This window comes from Chiloscyllium punctatum, chromosome 7, assembly GCF_047496795.1.
Source record: "Chiloscyllium punctatum isolate Juve2018m chromosome 7, sChiPun1.3, whole genome shotgun sequence".
Lineage (NCBI taxonomy): Eukaryota > Metazoa > Chordata > Chondrichthyes > Orectolobiformes > Hemiscylliidae > Chiloscyllium > Chiloscyllium punctatum.
The window spans coordinates 63,467,067-63,484,081 of record NC_092745.1 but is presented as its reverse complement, the minus strand read 5'-3'; the positions used below and the strand labels follow the sequence as shown (position 1 = coordinate 63,484,081).

The window sequence follows — 17,015 nt, the reverse complement described above, 5'->3', positions numbered from 1 at the left end:
TCAGCTGGCAATTATTGTCCAGCCCTCATAGCTCCTGAGGAGGTGGTGGTTAGCTACTTTCTTGAACCACTGCAGGTACACTACAATGCTGTTAGGAAATGTCTCATAACTGGGCAGACAGGTCCAAGACAGACAGTGGTGTGGCTGACACTCCATGAGGACAAGATCATCGAAGAGACCGGAGAGGACATAGTTCACTCATGTGGGGCTGCTAAGAACCCCATATCAAGGCAGCCCAGTAAGCTTCATTGTGTTGCTGGCCCTTTTCATCACTCAACCAATATAGATGCTCAAGTATCTATTTGTATTTCACAACAAAACGGTCTCTCTTTTCTTTGACAGCCACCAGTGGCATCCACGCACTATTCACCCCAGAGGGGCTAGCCCCTCAGCCCATCAGCTCCTCCTCCAACTGGGATGGAGAAGCAACAGATCCCTTAGAGAATAAATTGTCTTCTCCTGCTCCCTCCACTAGCTCAGAGACTTTCACCTCAATGAGTTCCGTCTCCAGATTAGACTCAAGAGCACACCCTGGTGAGTACCTCACTAACACATCTCCACAGCAGGTCAAGGAAGTAATACTCCAGTTCACTGACACTCAGAGGACTTCTGACCTGCTCAGAGCCAAGGAAGACACAGCCGACAATACTGCAGTAATTAAAATGGAGTTGTGAATGGTTGAGTGTTATAAGTGTGCCAATCATCTTTGAAACTTGTTTGCATTTTTTAGTTCTCAGATGTAGCATCTTCCATCGAGTTATTTTGAATATTATGTGCCATATATTTGGCAGATCTTTTGTGGTATGTTAGAAAAGAGGCTTCAGATATGGGGAGAAAGTGAGGACTGCAGATGCTGGAGATCAGAATCAACAAATGTGGTGCTGGAGAAGCACAGCCAGTCAGGCAGCATCCGAGGAGCAGGAAAATTAACGTTTTGGGCATAAGCCCTTCATCAGGAATGGGATTACGTCCAAAACATCAACTCTTCTGCTCCTCGGATGCTGCTTGACTTGCTGTGCTTCTCCAGCACCACACTTTTCGACTTGAGATATGGGGAGTTGTTTGCAGCATAACTCATGAGATAATGTATTCAATACATTTCCTTTAGAGATTTTACTGCTCTAATTCAGATCCAGTACCTTCTCCTTCACTTCTAATACTGTTCCATCTCCACCAAGACCATTTTATCAACCTGCCGATTGAAATATTAGATTCAGCTACACCCTATGTGCACAATAAAATATTAAGCATGAGTTTCATGCTTACGCTTAATAAACATTGAAAAATTCACGAAATAAAGGACATCTATTTAAAGTTGCATTTCAAAGCAAGGTGTAAAACTAGCCTTTGCAAAGTGCACATTGAAGCTAAGCTACAGAAAACTATTGACTCTCTAACAGCTGTTTGCGGATTGTTCGATTTCAACAATCCTAATGCCTAAAGGATGAAAATTTCCTAACTGCATTGCCCAATTGCACATTGTTTCGTAAGTTCTAATTTAATGGTGATCACAACATACTTTCAAACTTAATTCTTTTTGGGAAAGAACATAAAGATTTATGCCAAGTATGAGGTGAATGAGAACTCAAGCAACAATGTTATAGCTAGTTTTTTTTAAAATCAATCCAGCATTACACTTTGGTTGAACAGATTTTTCTTGTTTCATGCAACCAGTAAAGTTGTTTCATGTGCACACCAAGCTGCATTTAACAAATTATGGGTATCTTCTGGAATGCCAACTGTAGCCACTCATAACACAGATGTATTAAACAACAGGGAAGAAGATGGTCAATCCTCCTGAGACAAAGAAAATGAAGCGGATATTTAACACATGTTCAAAATGGAGGAGTTGATAAGTTGAAACTGTTTCTGCTGGCAGGAGGGTCAGAAACTAAAGGGACACATATTTCAGAGAATTGGCAAAAGATCTAGGAGAAAAATGAGGACTATGATCTGGAACACACCTCCATGAAAGGTAGCAGAAACAATTGGATAGATGCCTGAAAGAAAACATTTGCTGGACAATTGGGGAGTGGGACTGATTGCCTTAATATTTATGAACATATGAAATAGGAACACAAGTAGACCATCTGACCTCTTGAGATTCCTTAAGTGTTTCAAATTCCACATCGTATTTACTCTCAATAACTACTGATTCCTACACCCAAAAGAATTTATCTACCTTGGTTGAAAAATATTCAATGACTGCACCGCTGCCACCTTCTGAGGCAGAGTTCCAACACTGCTCAAACCTTAAAGAGGAAAAAAATACTCCTCACCTCTGTGCTGAAAATTCACTTTGCAGGTCATGGATGTCACTGGCTGGACCAGCATTTACTGCCCAACCCTAGTTGTCCTTGAGAAGATGATGGTCAGCTGATCGCTTGAACTGTTTCAGATCATGTACTGGAGGTAGATCCACTCTGCTGTTAGAGAGGGATTTCCACCATTTTGATCCAACCAAACTGAAGGATTGGCGATATATTTCCAAGCCAGGATGGTGAGTGGCTTGTTGGGGAACTTGCAGTTGGTGGTGTTTCCACTTTTGAAACAGTGAACTCTAGTTCTCAACTGGCCCATAAGAAGAAACACCACTCCCAGATCCATCTTGTAAAGACCATTCTAGATATTATACACAAGAACTCCAACAAAATGTTTAAAAACAATTTCCCTTTAACAAAACAATGCTGACTCTTCTCTATCACCTTGAGGTTTTTCGATGTGCCCAGCTACAATATCTTTAATGATCAATTCTAACACTTGCTCCACAAATACAATCGGGAAATTTCGCGCCAAAAACCTCTATACACCAACGCGACAGACCATGAGACAAGCACATGAGAACGAGCCATCAGCATCAAACAAGAGCATACCAAGAAAAAGAAAAAAACTATTCCTACAAGAAAAACTGGATAAGCTCACACAAAAGAATAACACAGCCAATTCCTAAGCTTTGATTAAAAACCCATCGGACCGACCAATAACAAACATGGAAAAAGCTGTCCTAGTAAGAGGGATGAACTATAACTACAGAGATGCGGACCAAAAGGACTTCATAGCAGCATGAGAATCAAGCCTGAAAGAAAACGGACTCACAGGAGAAACCCAGCAGGCCATCAGACAGACATCTTCCTGATGAAGGGCTTTTACCCAAAATGTCGATTCTCCTGCTCCTCAGATGCTGCCTGACCTGTTGTGTTTTTCCAGCACCACACTCTCGACCCTAATCTCCAGCATCTGCAGTCCTCATCTTTGCCATCAGACAGAGAGCTGCACCAACACTAAGCAGGAAGAAGAATGGGAACACCCTCAACACACAGGAAAGGAAAGCCCTAGAAGGACTCTGAAGAGACAGAAACGCTGTAATCCCAACCTGCAGAAACTACGAGCAGCAGAAAAAAGATTCCTGGACAGCATCTTCAAGAAGAACAGGTACCCGATAAACACAGTCCGCCAATTCTCAAACAACAAACCCAAACAAGTAGACACAACATGCCCATAAATTGTAGCCACACCTACCATATCATACATCAAAGACATCTTGGAGATGACTACCAGACTACTCTGATTCCTTGGCATCATGGTAGCCCATTAACCTACCAACACACTGAAACAGCTACTGATGAACCTAAAGGACCCTATACCAACAACCAGCAAAACACATGTCATTTACAAAATATCCTGCAAGGACTGTAACAAATACTACATTGGACAGACAGGGAGTAAACTAGCCACCAGGATACACGAACACCAACTAGCCACCAAAAGACATGGCCCACTATCACTAGTATCCTCACACATAGACAAAGAAGGACATCACTTCGACTGGGACAACACATCCATCTTTGGACAGGCTGAACAGAGACATGCAGAAGAATTCCTAAAGCCCTGGCATTCAAACTGGAACTCCATCAATAAACACATTGATTTGGACCCCAGTTACCAACCTCAGAGAAAAACAACCGGAAATGTTATCACCCACCGTAACAAACCAAGACACAAAAATAGCAAGCAGGACAGAACACCAGTTCTTCAGCGGAGGCTCACTGATGATGTTACCTAGCATGGTGACAAAGCATCTGAAAATAAACCGACCAACTCAGATCAGTGAGCAAACTTACAACCTGAGGTATCAAACTAATCAGCCTATGGTTTCCTGTCTCCCTCCTCTCATTAATAAAAGGTTTATTTTTGCTATTTTCTAGTTCAATGGTGCTTTAGCAGAATCGAAGGATTTCTGAAAATGTACACAATTGGACCTGCTACCTAATTACAAAATTCTTTTGTGGCTCTATGGCGAAGTCCATCTGAACCTCAAGACTTGTCAGTCCATAGCTCTATCAATTGACTTAGTACCAGTTCCCTTATGATTGTATTTTCACTATGTTCCTCTACCTCATCCACATCCTGATTTACAACTACTACTGGAATGCTTTTTGTCTCCTCTTTAGTGAACACAAAAGCAAAGATTTGTTTGTTTCATCTGCCATTTCCTTGTTACCTATTATTAACTCTGTATGCTCATGCCCTAGAGAACTAGTGTTCACTTAAATAAAACAAAGGTCTGTGGATGATGATGATCTGAAAGAAAAAACAGAAGTTGCTAGAGAAATTCAGCAGGTCTGGCAGCATCTGTGCAGAGAGAAACAGAATTAATGTTTCAAGTCCAGTGATGCTTCTTCAGAAATGGTTGACTCTAGTTAAATGGAAATCTTAATTTTGTTTCTCTCTGCACAAATGCTGCCAGACCTGCTGAGTTCCTCCAGCAATTTGTTTTTGCACTCACTTTACTCACTTTTCCTCCCTTCCTAAATCCCTGAAGAAAATCTTGCTTTCAATTTTGGAATTCCTATCCAGCATTCACTCAGACTCTGATTTCTTCCTTCAGATTGACTTATTAGTCATTCTTTGCTGTTTTTTTTAATATTCTGAACAATCATCTGCCCTGCACCTCTTTGATAGGGCTGGTGCAAGCATGCTAGGCCAAATGGCCTCCTTCCCTGTTCAACATGCTAAACAAACCTGATTATTAGAAACAAACTTGGTACTCATCTCAGCAGCTTTTGATTTCAAGAACAAAATCCAAACATTTTAACTCTCAAACTTGTAGGATCAAATGCCTGTCCCCTTACCTAACGTTATTTGACAACATCCTCATCAGGAGTCTTTTATCATAGAATCCCTACAGTGTGGAAACAGGCCAACAAGTCCACACTGACCATCCAAAGAGTATCCCACCAGACCCATTCCCCTACATTTCCCATGATTAATGCCCCTAAACTACACATCCCTGAATACTATGGGCAATTTAGCATGGCCAATTCACCTAATCGGCACATCTTTGGACTACGGCAGGAACCGGAGCACCCAGAGTAATCCCATGCAAATACTGGGGCAATGTGCAAACTCCACACACTGAGTTGCCTGAGGCTGGAAGTGAACCCAGGTCCCTGGCGCTGTGAGGCAGCAGTGCTAACCACTGAGCAACCACGCTGCCTGTCTTGAGACACAGACTAGGATATTGTGGTAGTAGTGGGGGAAAGCCATTTGACAGCTGGAGAACCTCTTATGCTGCTCTCTCTAGAAGACCCAATGCAATTACATGGTCACCAGGCATGTTCCTGGTCAGCACTGGGCCTCCTGTCAGATTAACACTCCAGTCAGGTGGAGGTACTGTGGCAGGTTCCCATTGTCTGCAATGTCACCAGGAGCTCCATGTCTGATCACTGTACCCGACAGTCAGGGGAGCAGGCTGGAACTGGAATTCACCAGTTAGTTTTGAAGTGCACAGTTTGTATGCAAGGTCACAGGGGTGGCTTTCATTGCCCCCCCCATTTCTGATGCTAGTTCACATGATCACCCACCAATCAACAGGGTGTGTTGGGCAGACTTTGGGAGCCAAGGAGACCAATATTAAGTCATGATAATGGGCCATCATTAAATTCCAGTGGGCTCAGGGTAATTGATGCTTGTTAAAATCTTGTGAAGCCAAGAATGAGGCAGAAATTCTGTGCACCACGTTACAAGAAAGCATGGAGCAAGGGAAAGCAAAGCAAGCCCCATCATTTCCACCTGCTCTCTCCAGAGGGGATAGAAGGGAACCAGGTGATGTGCTGTACTTGGACTTCCAGAAGGTGTTCAACAAGGTACCAAGCCCACAATGTTGGAGGTAGGGTATTGGCATGGATAGAGAGTTGGCTATTGGGCAGGAGGCAGCGAATGGGGACAAGAGCTTACTTTTTCAGCGTGGTGACCTGTGGGGTTCCACAGGGATCAGTGCTGAGATCGTAAAGTTTACAATTTGCAGCCATTCCTCCATATCCGTGAGGGTTCCATTCCTGGGAACCCCCACAAATGGTGAGATTTGCAAGTGCAGAACTCGTTTAAAAGTAAGTTTTAAAAATGTTAAAAATCATGGATATGAAGTTTAGCCTGCGAATGTTGAATTTTGTTGGCACATATTTTTGGCGTAGATAAGCAAGGTTGTGATTCATTATTTTGTGGATAGAGGTTTTACTGTATATTAATGACTTGGTGGAAGGAAGTGAATGTATTGTAGCCAAAGTTTCAGAAAATTTAAAAGGTAGGTGGAAAGGCAGGTTGCAAGAGGGATACAGTTTACAAAGAGATATTGATAGGTTACGTAAGTTGCTAACAAGTTGGCAAATGGATTATAATGTATAAAAATGTGAAGTTGTTCATTTTGCAAGGGTGAGCAAAAAAAATTGAGTTTATTTAAATGGAGAAAAACTGCGGAAAGCTGCAACACAAAGGGACTTGGGGAAACTTGTGCATTAAACACAGAAGGTTAGTACACAGGTGCATGCAGGCAATCGGGAAGGCTTGTGGAATGTTGGCCCTTCTGTCAAGGGGTTTGAAGTATAAGAGTAGGGAAGACTTACTGCAACTGCATGAGGTGCTGGTGAGACCACATCTGGAGCACTGTGAACACTTTTGGTCCCCTTATTTAAGGAAAGATATTATTTCATCACAGGCAGTTCAGAAAGGGTTCACTAATATGAATACCAGTAAGGAGGGGTTGTCTGGTGTGCAAAGCTAAAAAAGTTGGAACTCTACTCACTGGAGTTTAGAAGAATGAGAGGTGATCTCATTGAAACCTATAGGATGTTTAAGGGGCTTGACAGGGTCAATGCTGAATGCATGCTTACGCTCATAGGAGAGTCTATGACAAAATGGCATTGTCTCAAAATTAAGGACTGTCAATTTAAGACTGAGGTGAGGCATAATTTCTCACCTCAGAGGGTTGAATGTCTTTGAAACTCCTGTCACAGAGAGTTTTGAGGCAGAGTCCTTGTGTATATTTAAGATTAACAGAGACAGCCCTCTGATCAGTCGAAGAATCAAGGGTTATGGGGAAAAGGCAGGAAAGTGAAGATGAGGAGTGTTGCATCATCCATGACCCTTTTGAATGGTGGGGCAGTCTCACGGAGTCAAACAGCCTCCTCTTATTCCTATTTCTTCTGCTCAGTGTTCAGTTATGCCATGTGATATCATTTTTGTCCACAGATGATTCACTGTACCCGTACAAAGCCTAATCATAATCTGTAATTAATCAAAATTCAGGAGCAGCATGGCGGCTCAGTGGTTAGCACTGGTGCCTCATCGCACCAGGGTCCTAAGTTTGATCCCAGCCTCAGGCAACTGTTTGGAGTTTGCACATTCTCCTCCTTGTCTGCATGGGCTTCCTCCCACAGTCCAAAGATATGCAGGTCAGATGAACTGGCCATGCTAAATTGCCCATAGTGTAAGGTGCATTAGTCAGAGGGAAATGGGTCTGGATGGGTTACTCTTGGAGGGTCCATACTGTAGTGAATCTAATCTAAATACTTTTCTTTTTCTAGTCACCTACTCTACATTTTAACAACTCCATGAAAACTCGTTTCCAAACTCCAGGCTTGGTTGAAGTTTCTTAACCCAAATCTGGCATTCCTTCTCTCTGTTTACGACCCATATTAAATCTGTACAATCTATTTTAAATCTGCACGGTCTATATTAATTTACATATACATCATCTCAGCTTTCGCGATATTAGTAAGACCTAAAACAGGACAAGCCTGGATCGCTTATCATTACAGACAACAAATCCTGCAACATGTATTGCTCCAAAACCTTAGGTGTTATCCCAGGTTAAAGACGATATATAAATGTAAGATGCTTTTCTTAAAAGAAAAAGTAGGATTTGAACTTGTCAGCATTCAATCTGACTGAATTTTTAGGAACTCCACTGGAGGTAAAAACCGACTGCATTTTATTGCGTGATATTCAAAAGGGATGAAAATATTGATTCGGACATTTGTATCTTATAAAGTCATAGGATCCTGCATGAATTGGGAATTGATCGTTCAAAAAAAAATGGGCAAGTAAAATGAAGTGTAAGGTCTCACCAGGGCCTCCCTCCTTTATTTTAGCACCAATCCACAAGGCTTTCGTCACCCTCATCGACTGGATGAAGCTGGTCATTTTCTGGTTATCTTCAGCTGTGCTGACAGTAGCCAGAAATCCAAATCTCTGGCGGCACCACCTCTCTGCTCGTGCCCAGGGCAGCTCCTCGGCCACATAGTCATAATAGTGATGCCGGTAAAGGAAACAGCTCCGATCCTGTAATAACAGCGGGGAGTCTGGAAGGGAGGGGAGAGCGGGATGGCGACACAACACACGCTTGTTACCGATTGTTAACTAGTCAGTTTCAAATGTTGGGTTGAGATTCTGAAATATACCGACCTGCGAGTATGGCACCGATACAGAATAACTGTGGATTAAAACAAAAACAGAAACAGATAGAAAATGACAGTTGGAATTTAAAGAATAGTAATTTTGGTATGTACCAGATCTATAAAAATCGTTGACACTTACCAGAAACTCCGAGAGTGGAAGTATCACTCTGAACTGCATACTCCTATGGGAGGTTAACAGAACTAGGTCGAAACTCTGTCCTTGTGATCGACCGACTTCAACATTGAATGGGGACTGTAGCGCTTTAAAAAGCTGAAGCGATGAACATCAGCTCGGAATCCCATTGTATCCCCGGACCTTTGGCATCAACGAATAGGCAATTACTTTTCCATTTGTCTGCTGTGTCATACTGGTCTATGCAGCGCACTGTGGCAATTTTCTACCAAAACGCATCTATCCCGTCGCAATTTAATCTGCAAACGCATCCACAACACTTCCAAAAAGTTACACCAGGAATCTATTTGGTATCTACTTATCACTCGTGTCATTGGAGAAAATTAACGATTTAACATCATCGGGAAACGCATTCGTTGTAAACTCTAAAGCCCTGAATCTACACAAAACCAACGGGGTCGACGAAAGCTAATGTTTGAGCCATTCCAAAGTTGGCATTAATGTTTTTCTGAACATGAGACTCATGCAAAGGGTGATTGGGTACCGTGTTGGCCCATCTCCTACCAGAGTAATACCGATCCGCAAGCCAGAAGGAAGCCCGGGCCATTGGTCATTTCCCTGGCAAATGAGTTGCTGCTCTCGATGCTCCTGGGTCGCTGTCCCCCCCCCCCCCCCGACCCGTCTGGTTTCTCCGCACGCTTCCCTTTCACCGGGTCACATCTCTTTTCTCCAAACGCTGCTTTTCAGTTTCAAGCCGTGCACTCTGGCGGCAGAACTGCAGGAACGGGAGACGGGGGAAAGCACTGGCATTTGCAAACTTCTCTCCCAGGTGATAATTTACCGTGACTCCACACTTGGGGCCGTGGGGTCCCGGTTCTCATAAAGTGCCGTTCTAGGAAATAATGTAATCGGTCAATAAAGGCTCGGTGCATCCCACCAGCACGACAGGCCTATCCAGGTAGCACTGCTGGAGATTGACAGGGACATGAACCTATCAAGAGCGCGTACAGGAGATCGATAGAAACCCGTTAGTTTTGAAGAGCGGGTTTCAGGTTGTAGCTTGGATTTATGAGGCGAACGTGGGTAGTTATTTGGCCGGGAATAAGCGTAGGATGTGGGTTGTGTACACGCTACGTCGAAGTGGTTTTTAATAGGATTCTAATCGCTAACAAAAGCAGAAAGCACCGAAAATATTTAACCAGGTTAGGTGGGGAGTGGAGAGAAAAGGAGTTAACGTTTCAGATCAATGATTCCTCCTATCAAGAAAAAAAAAGTTAATGATGGAGCACTTTTCAAATCAGTTAAAGAGGAGCGGGAAACGGAGTGGGAAGGAAGGGGTTGGCGAGCAAGGGAAATGTCATGGCACAAGAAACAAGACCTGAAAATGATAACGGCACCGACTCTCTGGAATAGAAAGGGGAGCAGCGCCGACAGTGTGAAACAGTTCAACTTTGTACTGCTCAGAATGGGAGATTCTAAGCTGTGTCCCGTCCCTATCGCGCCCTGAGCTTGAGTTGAACCAGTATTGTTTGAGGAAAGAAGGGGTCAGCAATGGGAACGGGGATGGGAATTAAAATGGCAAGCGACCAGAAGTTCAAAACGGCTGGTGTGGAAGTTGGCATCATCAGAATAGACACAATGGAGATGAAGAAAGAGGGAGGATGGGATACAAACCTCAGAGGAAGAGGGTCACGTGGAGTGTGATAGATGTGACAATGACAGATAACATGCATACAGCAGTTATGATGTAACAGCTCACTTCTGGAAAAAGGGATGTTAAGAAAAGGAATGGAGTCAACAAAGAGATTTTCCAGTTTGATACAAGAGATGGAATCACCACCGATAAATCATTGTTACACCAGGGGAAAAACATTGGGGGAGTGTGATAATGTGGTGGATTGAAACAAAGAACTTCCAGGAATAGGCATGCATAGCTAGTACTCATTTGAGTTCCCATAGTAACACCTTTTATTTAGAGGAATTAAGGAGAGTCAAAGTTCAAATGTAAGAAAAATTTCAGACAGGCGGGGGTGGGGGGGGGGGGGTTGTTGGAGGACCAGATTCAATGAAGAGCAGAAGGCCCACAAGGGATGGAGTTGTGGACAAACTGGATGTTCAGAACGAACAGGAAAGTGTTAGGGCTAGGACATTGCACACTGATGAAGTGGCAGTGGGTATTGGGGGAGTTATTGATGCAGGCGAGAGGACAAGGGGAGAAATCTGCAAATAAGAGTATTAGTTTATGGGTGGAACAGACTGAGACAATGAGTCTGCTGGGTCCGTGCTGATTATGGGATTGTTAAGAGGTAGAAATGAGTTTTTTTGGGGGGAGCAGTGACACTGGCAGTTCAGAGACAATCAAATTAAATACATTGTAGGGAAAATTTCCAGTGGATGTGAATGGCATCTGAGATGGTGAGAGAAAATATGACTTGATGTTTGGGAGAGAGATTGTGGTCCAAGGGGATATAAGAAGTGGGATTACCAGGTAAAGTTCCATTTGGCAAAATATATCACTGCTCCTGATAGACTTTGCAACAATGTTGTTGAGACATTATAAAGCAATTAACAACTCAGAGACTTAACACTTGCAATACTGGTTCATGCATACAATTTCACTGGTTTTGAGCTCAGATTTCAGGCAATTAGAGTCATAGAGATGTACTGAAAATGTGTTGCTGGAAAAGCACAGCAGGTCAGGCAGCATCCAAGGAACAGGAGAATCGACGTTTCGGGCATCAGCCCTTCTTCAGGAATGAGGAAAGTGTGTCCAGCGGGCTAAGATAAAAGGTAGGGAGGAGGGACTTGGGGGAGGGGCGTTGGGAATGCGTTAGGTGGAGGGAGGTCAAGGTGAGGGTGATAGGGCGGAGTGGGGTGGGGGCGGAGAGGTCAGGAAGAAGATTGCAGGTTAGGAAGGCGGTGCTGAGTACGAGGGATTTGACTGAGACAAGGTGGGGGGAAGGGAAATGAGGAAACTGGAGAAATCTGAGTTCATCCCTTGTGGTTGGAGGGTTCCCAGGTGGAAGATGAGGCGCTCTTCCTCCAACCGTTGTGTTGCCATGGTCTGGCGATGGAGGAGTCCAAGGACCTGCATGTCCTTGGTGGAGTGGGATGGGGAGTTGAAGTGTTGGGCTATGGGGTGGTTGGGTTGGTTGGTTGGTCTGGGTGTCCCAAAGGTGTCCTCTGAAACGTTCCGCAAGTAGGCGGCCTGTCTCCCCAATATAGAGGAGGCCACATCGGGTGCAGCAGATGCAATAGATGATGTGTGTGGAGGTGCAGGTGAATTTATGGCGGATATGGAAGTATCCCTTGGGGCCTTGGAGGGAGGTAAGGGGGGAGGTGTGGGCACAAGTTTTGCATTTCTTGCGGTTGCAGGGGAAGGTGCGGGAATGGAGGTTGGGTTGGTGGGGGGTGTGGACCTGAAGAAGGGCTGATACCCGAAACGTCGATTCTCCTGTTCCTTGGATGCTGCCTGACCTGCTGCGCTTTTCCAGTAACACATTTTCAGCTCTGATCTCCAGCATCTGCAGTCCTCACCTTCTCCTCATAGAGATGTACAGCATGGAAACAGACCCTTCGGTCCAACCCGTCCATGCCGACCAGATATCCCAACCCATTCTAGTCCGACCTGCCAGCACCCGGCCCATATCCCTCCAAACCCTTCCTATTCATATACCCATCCAAATGCTTCTTAAATGTTGCAATTGTACCAGCATCCACCACTTCCTGCGAGAAAAAGTTGCCCCTTAGGTCTCTTTTATCTTTCCCCTCTCACCCTAAACCTATGCCTTCTAGTTTTGGACTCCCCCACCCAAGGGAAAGACTTTGTCTATTTATCCTATCCGTGCCCCTCATAATTTTGTAAGCCTCCACATGCTCACCCCTTCGCCTCCGATGCTCCAGGGAAAACAGCCCCAGACTGTTCAGCCTCTCCTCATAGATCAAATCCTCCAACCCTGGCAACATCCTTGTAAATCATTTCTGAACCCTTTCAAGTTTCACGACATCTTTCTTATAGGAAGGAGACCTATTGCACATTGGCCTAACCAATGTCCTGTACAGCCACAATATGACCTCCCAACTCCTGTACTCAATACTCTGACCAATAAAGGAAAGCATAACAAACGCCCTCTTCAATATTCTATCTACCTGCGACTCCACTTTCAAGGAACTATGAACCTGTACTCCAAGGTCTCTCTGTTCAACAACACTCCCTAGGACCTTACCATTAACTGTATAAATCCTGTTAAGATTTGCTTTGCCAAAATGCAGCACCTCGCATTTATCTAAATTAAGCTCCGTCTGCCACTTCTTGGACCATTGGCCCATCTGGTCCAGATCCTGTTGTAATCTGAGGGAACCTTCTTCACTGTCCACTACACCTCCAGATTTGGTGTCATCTGCAAACTTACTAAGTGTACCTCTTATGCTCGCAACTCTTTTTAAGGTGTTCGTTGTGCCTTTAAGGTGTATAATGTGAGTAATAAGTGAAAGTGATGTATTCAAGCCTTCCTTTATAGCACTAGACACACTCCCAATTTACTTAGAAGAAAACAAGGAGATATCACAGTGAGCTTTTAGAAATCAAATCACATTTATATATGCCTAATATAGCATTGAAAGATTCCAAACATGTCTTAGAAGCAATAGATTATTTCTGAATTGCTGTTAACTAAGGTAAAAATAACTACAAGTTTCCACTTAATAATCTCACAAAAGGCAAGCAAAAAGAATGACCAGTTAAGTTATTGCTGTCTCTTGAAGGACATTGAGAGAAGTAACTGATGTTCTTGAATAGTGTTACAGGATCATCTACATTCAAGCAAACAGATAGACAGCCTAGGTTTAATGTCATCCAAGAATTTTGCCTCTGACAAAGTTTTACTTTCTTAATACTGCAGAGTTATGTTGCTGAAATCAATACCAGGATTTGAACCTAAAACCTTGAAAATGTGTTTAGCAAGCACATTACTTACAAAATATTGCATTTATACAGTATCTTTAACAAAGGAAAATATTACTAAGTGCTTCAAAGTTCAGGATGGCAAAATTGACAATAAATTGAAGGACAAGAGTTTGGAAAGGAAGTGAAGACTTTTAAAAATAAGTAGGCTTTAAGCAAGGCCTGGATTAGTGGTGCTGGAAGAGCACAGCAGTTCAGGCAGCATCCAAGGAGCTTCGAAATCGACGTTTCAGACAAAAGCTCTTCATCAGGAATAAAGGCAGTGAGCCTGAAGCGTGGAGAGAGAAGCTAGAGGAGGGTGGGGGTGGGGAGAAAGTAGCATAGAGTACAATGGGTGAGTGGGGGAGGGGATGAAGGTGATAGGTCAGGGAGGAGAGGGTGGAGTGGATAGGTGGAAAAGGAGATAGGCAGGTCAGACAAGTCATGGGGACAGTGCTGAACTGGAAGTTTGGAACTAGGGTGAGGTGGGGGAAGGGGAAATGAGGAAACTGTTGAAGTCCACGTTGATGCCCTGGGGTTGAAGTGTTCCGAGGCGGAAGATGAGGCATTCTTCCTCCAGGTGTCTGGTGGTGAGGGAGCAGCGGTGAAGGAGGCCCAGGGCCTTCATGTCCTCGGCAGAGTGGGAGGGGGAGTTGAAATGTTGGGCCACAGGGCAGTGTTGTTGATTGGTGCGGGTGTCCCGGAGATGTTCCCTAAAGCACTCTGCTTGGAGGCGTCCAGTCTCCCCAATGTAGAGGAGACCGCATCAGGAGCAACGGATACAATAAATGATATTAGTGGATGTGCAAGTAAAACTTTGATGGATGTGGAAGGCTCCCTTAGGGCATTGGATAGAGGTGATGGAGGAGGTGTGGGCGCAGGTTTTACAGTTCCTGCGGTGGCAGGGGAAAGTGCCAGGATGGGAGGGTGGGTTGTAGGGGGGTGTGGACCTGACCAGGTAGGCGCAGAGGGAACGGTCTTTGCGGAAGGCGGAAAGGGGTGGGGAGGGAAATATATCCCTGGTGGTGGGGTCTGTTTGGAGGTTGCGGAAATGTCGGTGGATGATTTGGATTATGCGAAGGTTGGTAGGGTGGAAGGTGAGCACCAGGGGTGTTCTGTCCTTGTTACGGTTGGAGGTGTGGGGTCTGAGGGCAGAGGTGTGGGATGTGGACGAGATGCGTTGGAGGGCATCTTTAACCACGTGGGAAGGGAAATTGCGGTCTCTAAAGAAGGAGGCCATCTGGTGTGTTCTGTGGTGGAACTGGTCCTCCTGGAAGCAGATCCGGTGGAGGCGGAGGAATTGGGAATACGGGATGGCATTTTTGCAAGAGGTAGGGTGGGAAGAGGTGTAATCCAGGTAGCTGTGGGAGTCGGTGGGTTTGTAAAAAATGTCAGTGTCAAGTCGGTCATCATTAATGGAGATGGAGAGGTCCAGGAAGGGGAGGGAGGTGTCAGAGATGGTCCAGGTAAATTTAAGGTCAGGGTGGAATGTGTTGGTGAAGTTGATGAATTGCTCGACCTCCTCGCGGGAGCACGAGGTGGCACCAATGCAGTCATCAATGTAGCAGAGGTAGAGGTGGGGAGTGGTGCCGGTGTAATTACAGAAGATCAACTTGTCTATGTAGTCAACAAAGAGACAGGCATAGGTGGGGCCCATATGTGTGCCCATGGCTACCCCTTTGGTCTGGAGGAAGTGGGAGGATTCAAAGGAGAAATTGTTAAGGGTGAGGACTAGTTCGGCCAAACGAATGAGAGTGTCGGTGGAAGGGTACTGTTGGGGACGTCTGGACAGGAAAAAACGGAGGGCTTGGAGGCCCTGGTCATGGTGGATGGAGGTGTAGAGGAATTGGATATCCAAGGTGAGGATGAGGCGTTGGGGGCCAGGGAAACGGAAGTCTTGGAGGAGGTGGAGGGCGTGGGTGGTGTCTCGAACGTATGTGGGGAGTTTTGGACTAGGGGGGATAGGACAGTGTCGAGGTAGGTAGAGATGAGTTCAGTGGGGTAGGAGCATGCTGAGACAATGGGTCGGCCAGGGTGGTCAGGCTTGTGGATCTTGGGAAGGAGGTAGAACTGGGCAGTGCAGGGTTCCCGGACTATGACGTTGGAAGCTGTGGGTGGGAGATCTCCTGAGGTGATGAGGTTCTGTATGGTCTGGGAGATGATGGTTTGGTGATGGGGGGTGGGGTCATGGTTGAGGGGGCAGTAGGAAGAGGTGTCCTCGAGTTGGCGTTTGGCTTCAGCGGTGTAGAGGTCAGTGCGCCAGACTACCACTGCGCCCCCTTTATCCGCTGGCTTGATGGTGAGGTTGGGATTGGAGCAGAGGGATTGGAGGGCTGCGCCTTGTGAGGGTGAGAGGTTGGAGTGGGGCTGAAAGGAGAAAGTGAAGATGGAACGTAAGGTCCACACAGTTGATTGCACAACGACCAATGGTGGTCTAAAGGAGTCTTGGGAAACAAGAAGATACCAGAATTTGATCAATTTGAGTTTTCAAAGGTGTTTACAGTTTTCTAGTTTACAAAGAACTGGAGAATGTTATATAGATGGGACAGTGCTGGAATGAGACCTCAAAAGGATATGAATGCAAGGACAAGAATTTTAAATTTGAGACACTGGTAATTGAAACCCAGTATGAGCCAGCAAGCTTAGGGAGGACGAGTGAGTTGGGTCTTGATGAGAGTTAGGATTTGGCAGGATTTTGGCTGAGTTCAATTTTATGGGGCAAAGTATGGAAGCCTAGCAAGACTAGCATTGCAATAATCAAGTTGTAAGAAATGAGTGATAATTTCAGGAGCAGACATACGGAGGCAATAAGACCATAAGACCAAGGAGCGGAAGTAAGGCCATTTAGCCCATCGAGTCCACTCCGCCATTCAATCATGGCTGATGGGCATTTCAACTCCACTTACCCGCATTCTCCCCGTAGCCCTTAATTCCTTGTGACATCAAGAATTTAGCATCCCAGCCTCCACTGCACTCTGTGACAATGAATTCCACAGGCCCACCACTCTCTGGCTGAAGAAATGTCTCCGCATTTCTGTTCTGAATTTACCCTCTCTAATTCTAAGGCTGTGTCCACAGGTCCTAGTCTCCTCGCCTAACGGAAACAATTTCCTAGCGTCCACCCTCTCCAAGCCATGTATTATCTTGGAAGTTTCTATTAGATCTCCCCTCAATCTTCTAAACTCCAATGAATACAATCCCAGGA

General features: G+C 45.0%; 1 protein-coding gene across 6 annotated transcripts in view; it reads right to left on the bottom strand.

The window, feature by feature from the left end:
* LOC140479741 (adhesion G protein-coupled receptor D2) overlaps nt 1-9,794 on the bottom strand; it is a 287,369-nt gene extending 277,575 nt beyond the window's left edge. For 4 of the 6 annotated variants that reach the window (XM_072573839.1, XM_072573842.1, XM_072573844.1 and 1 more), the window contains exons 1-4: nt 9,433-9,763; nt 8,875-9,051; nt 8,743-8,770; nt 8,406-8,639 (exon numbers count right to left, since the gene is read on the bottom strand). In XM_072573839.1, the coding sequence (XP_072429940.1) occupies nt 8,406-8,639; nt 8,743-8,770; nt 8,875-8,913 (301 nt within the window). In that variant the 5' untranslated portion in view covers nt 8,914-9,051; nt 9,433-9,763. The other 2 variants (XM_072573840.1, XM_072573841.1) reach the window with 2 other exon arrangements.
* Nucleotides 9,795-17,015: the final 7,221 nt, after the last annotated feature.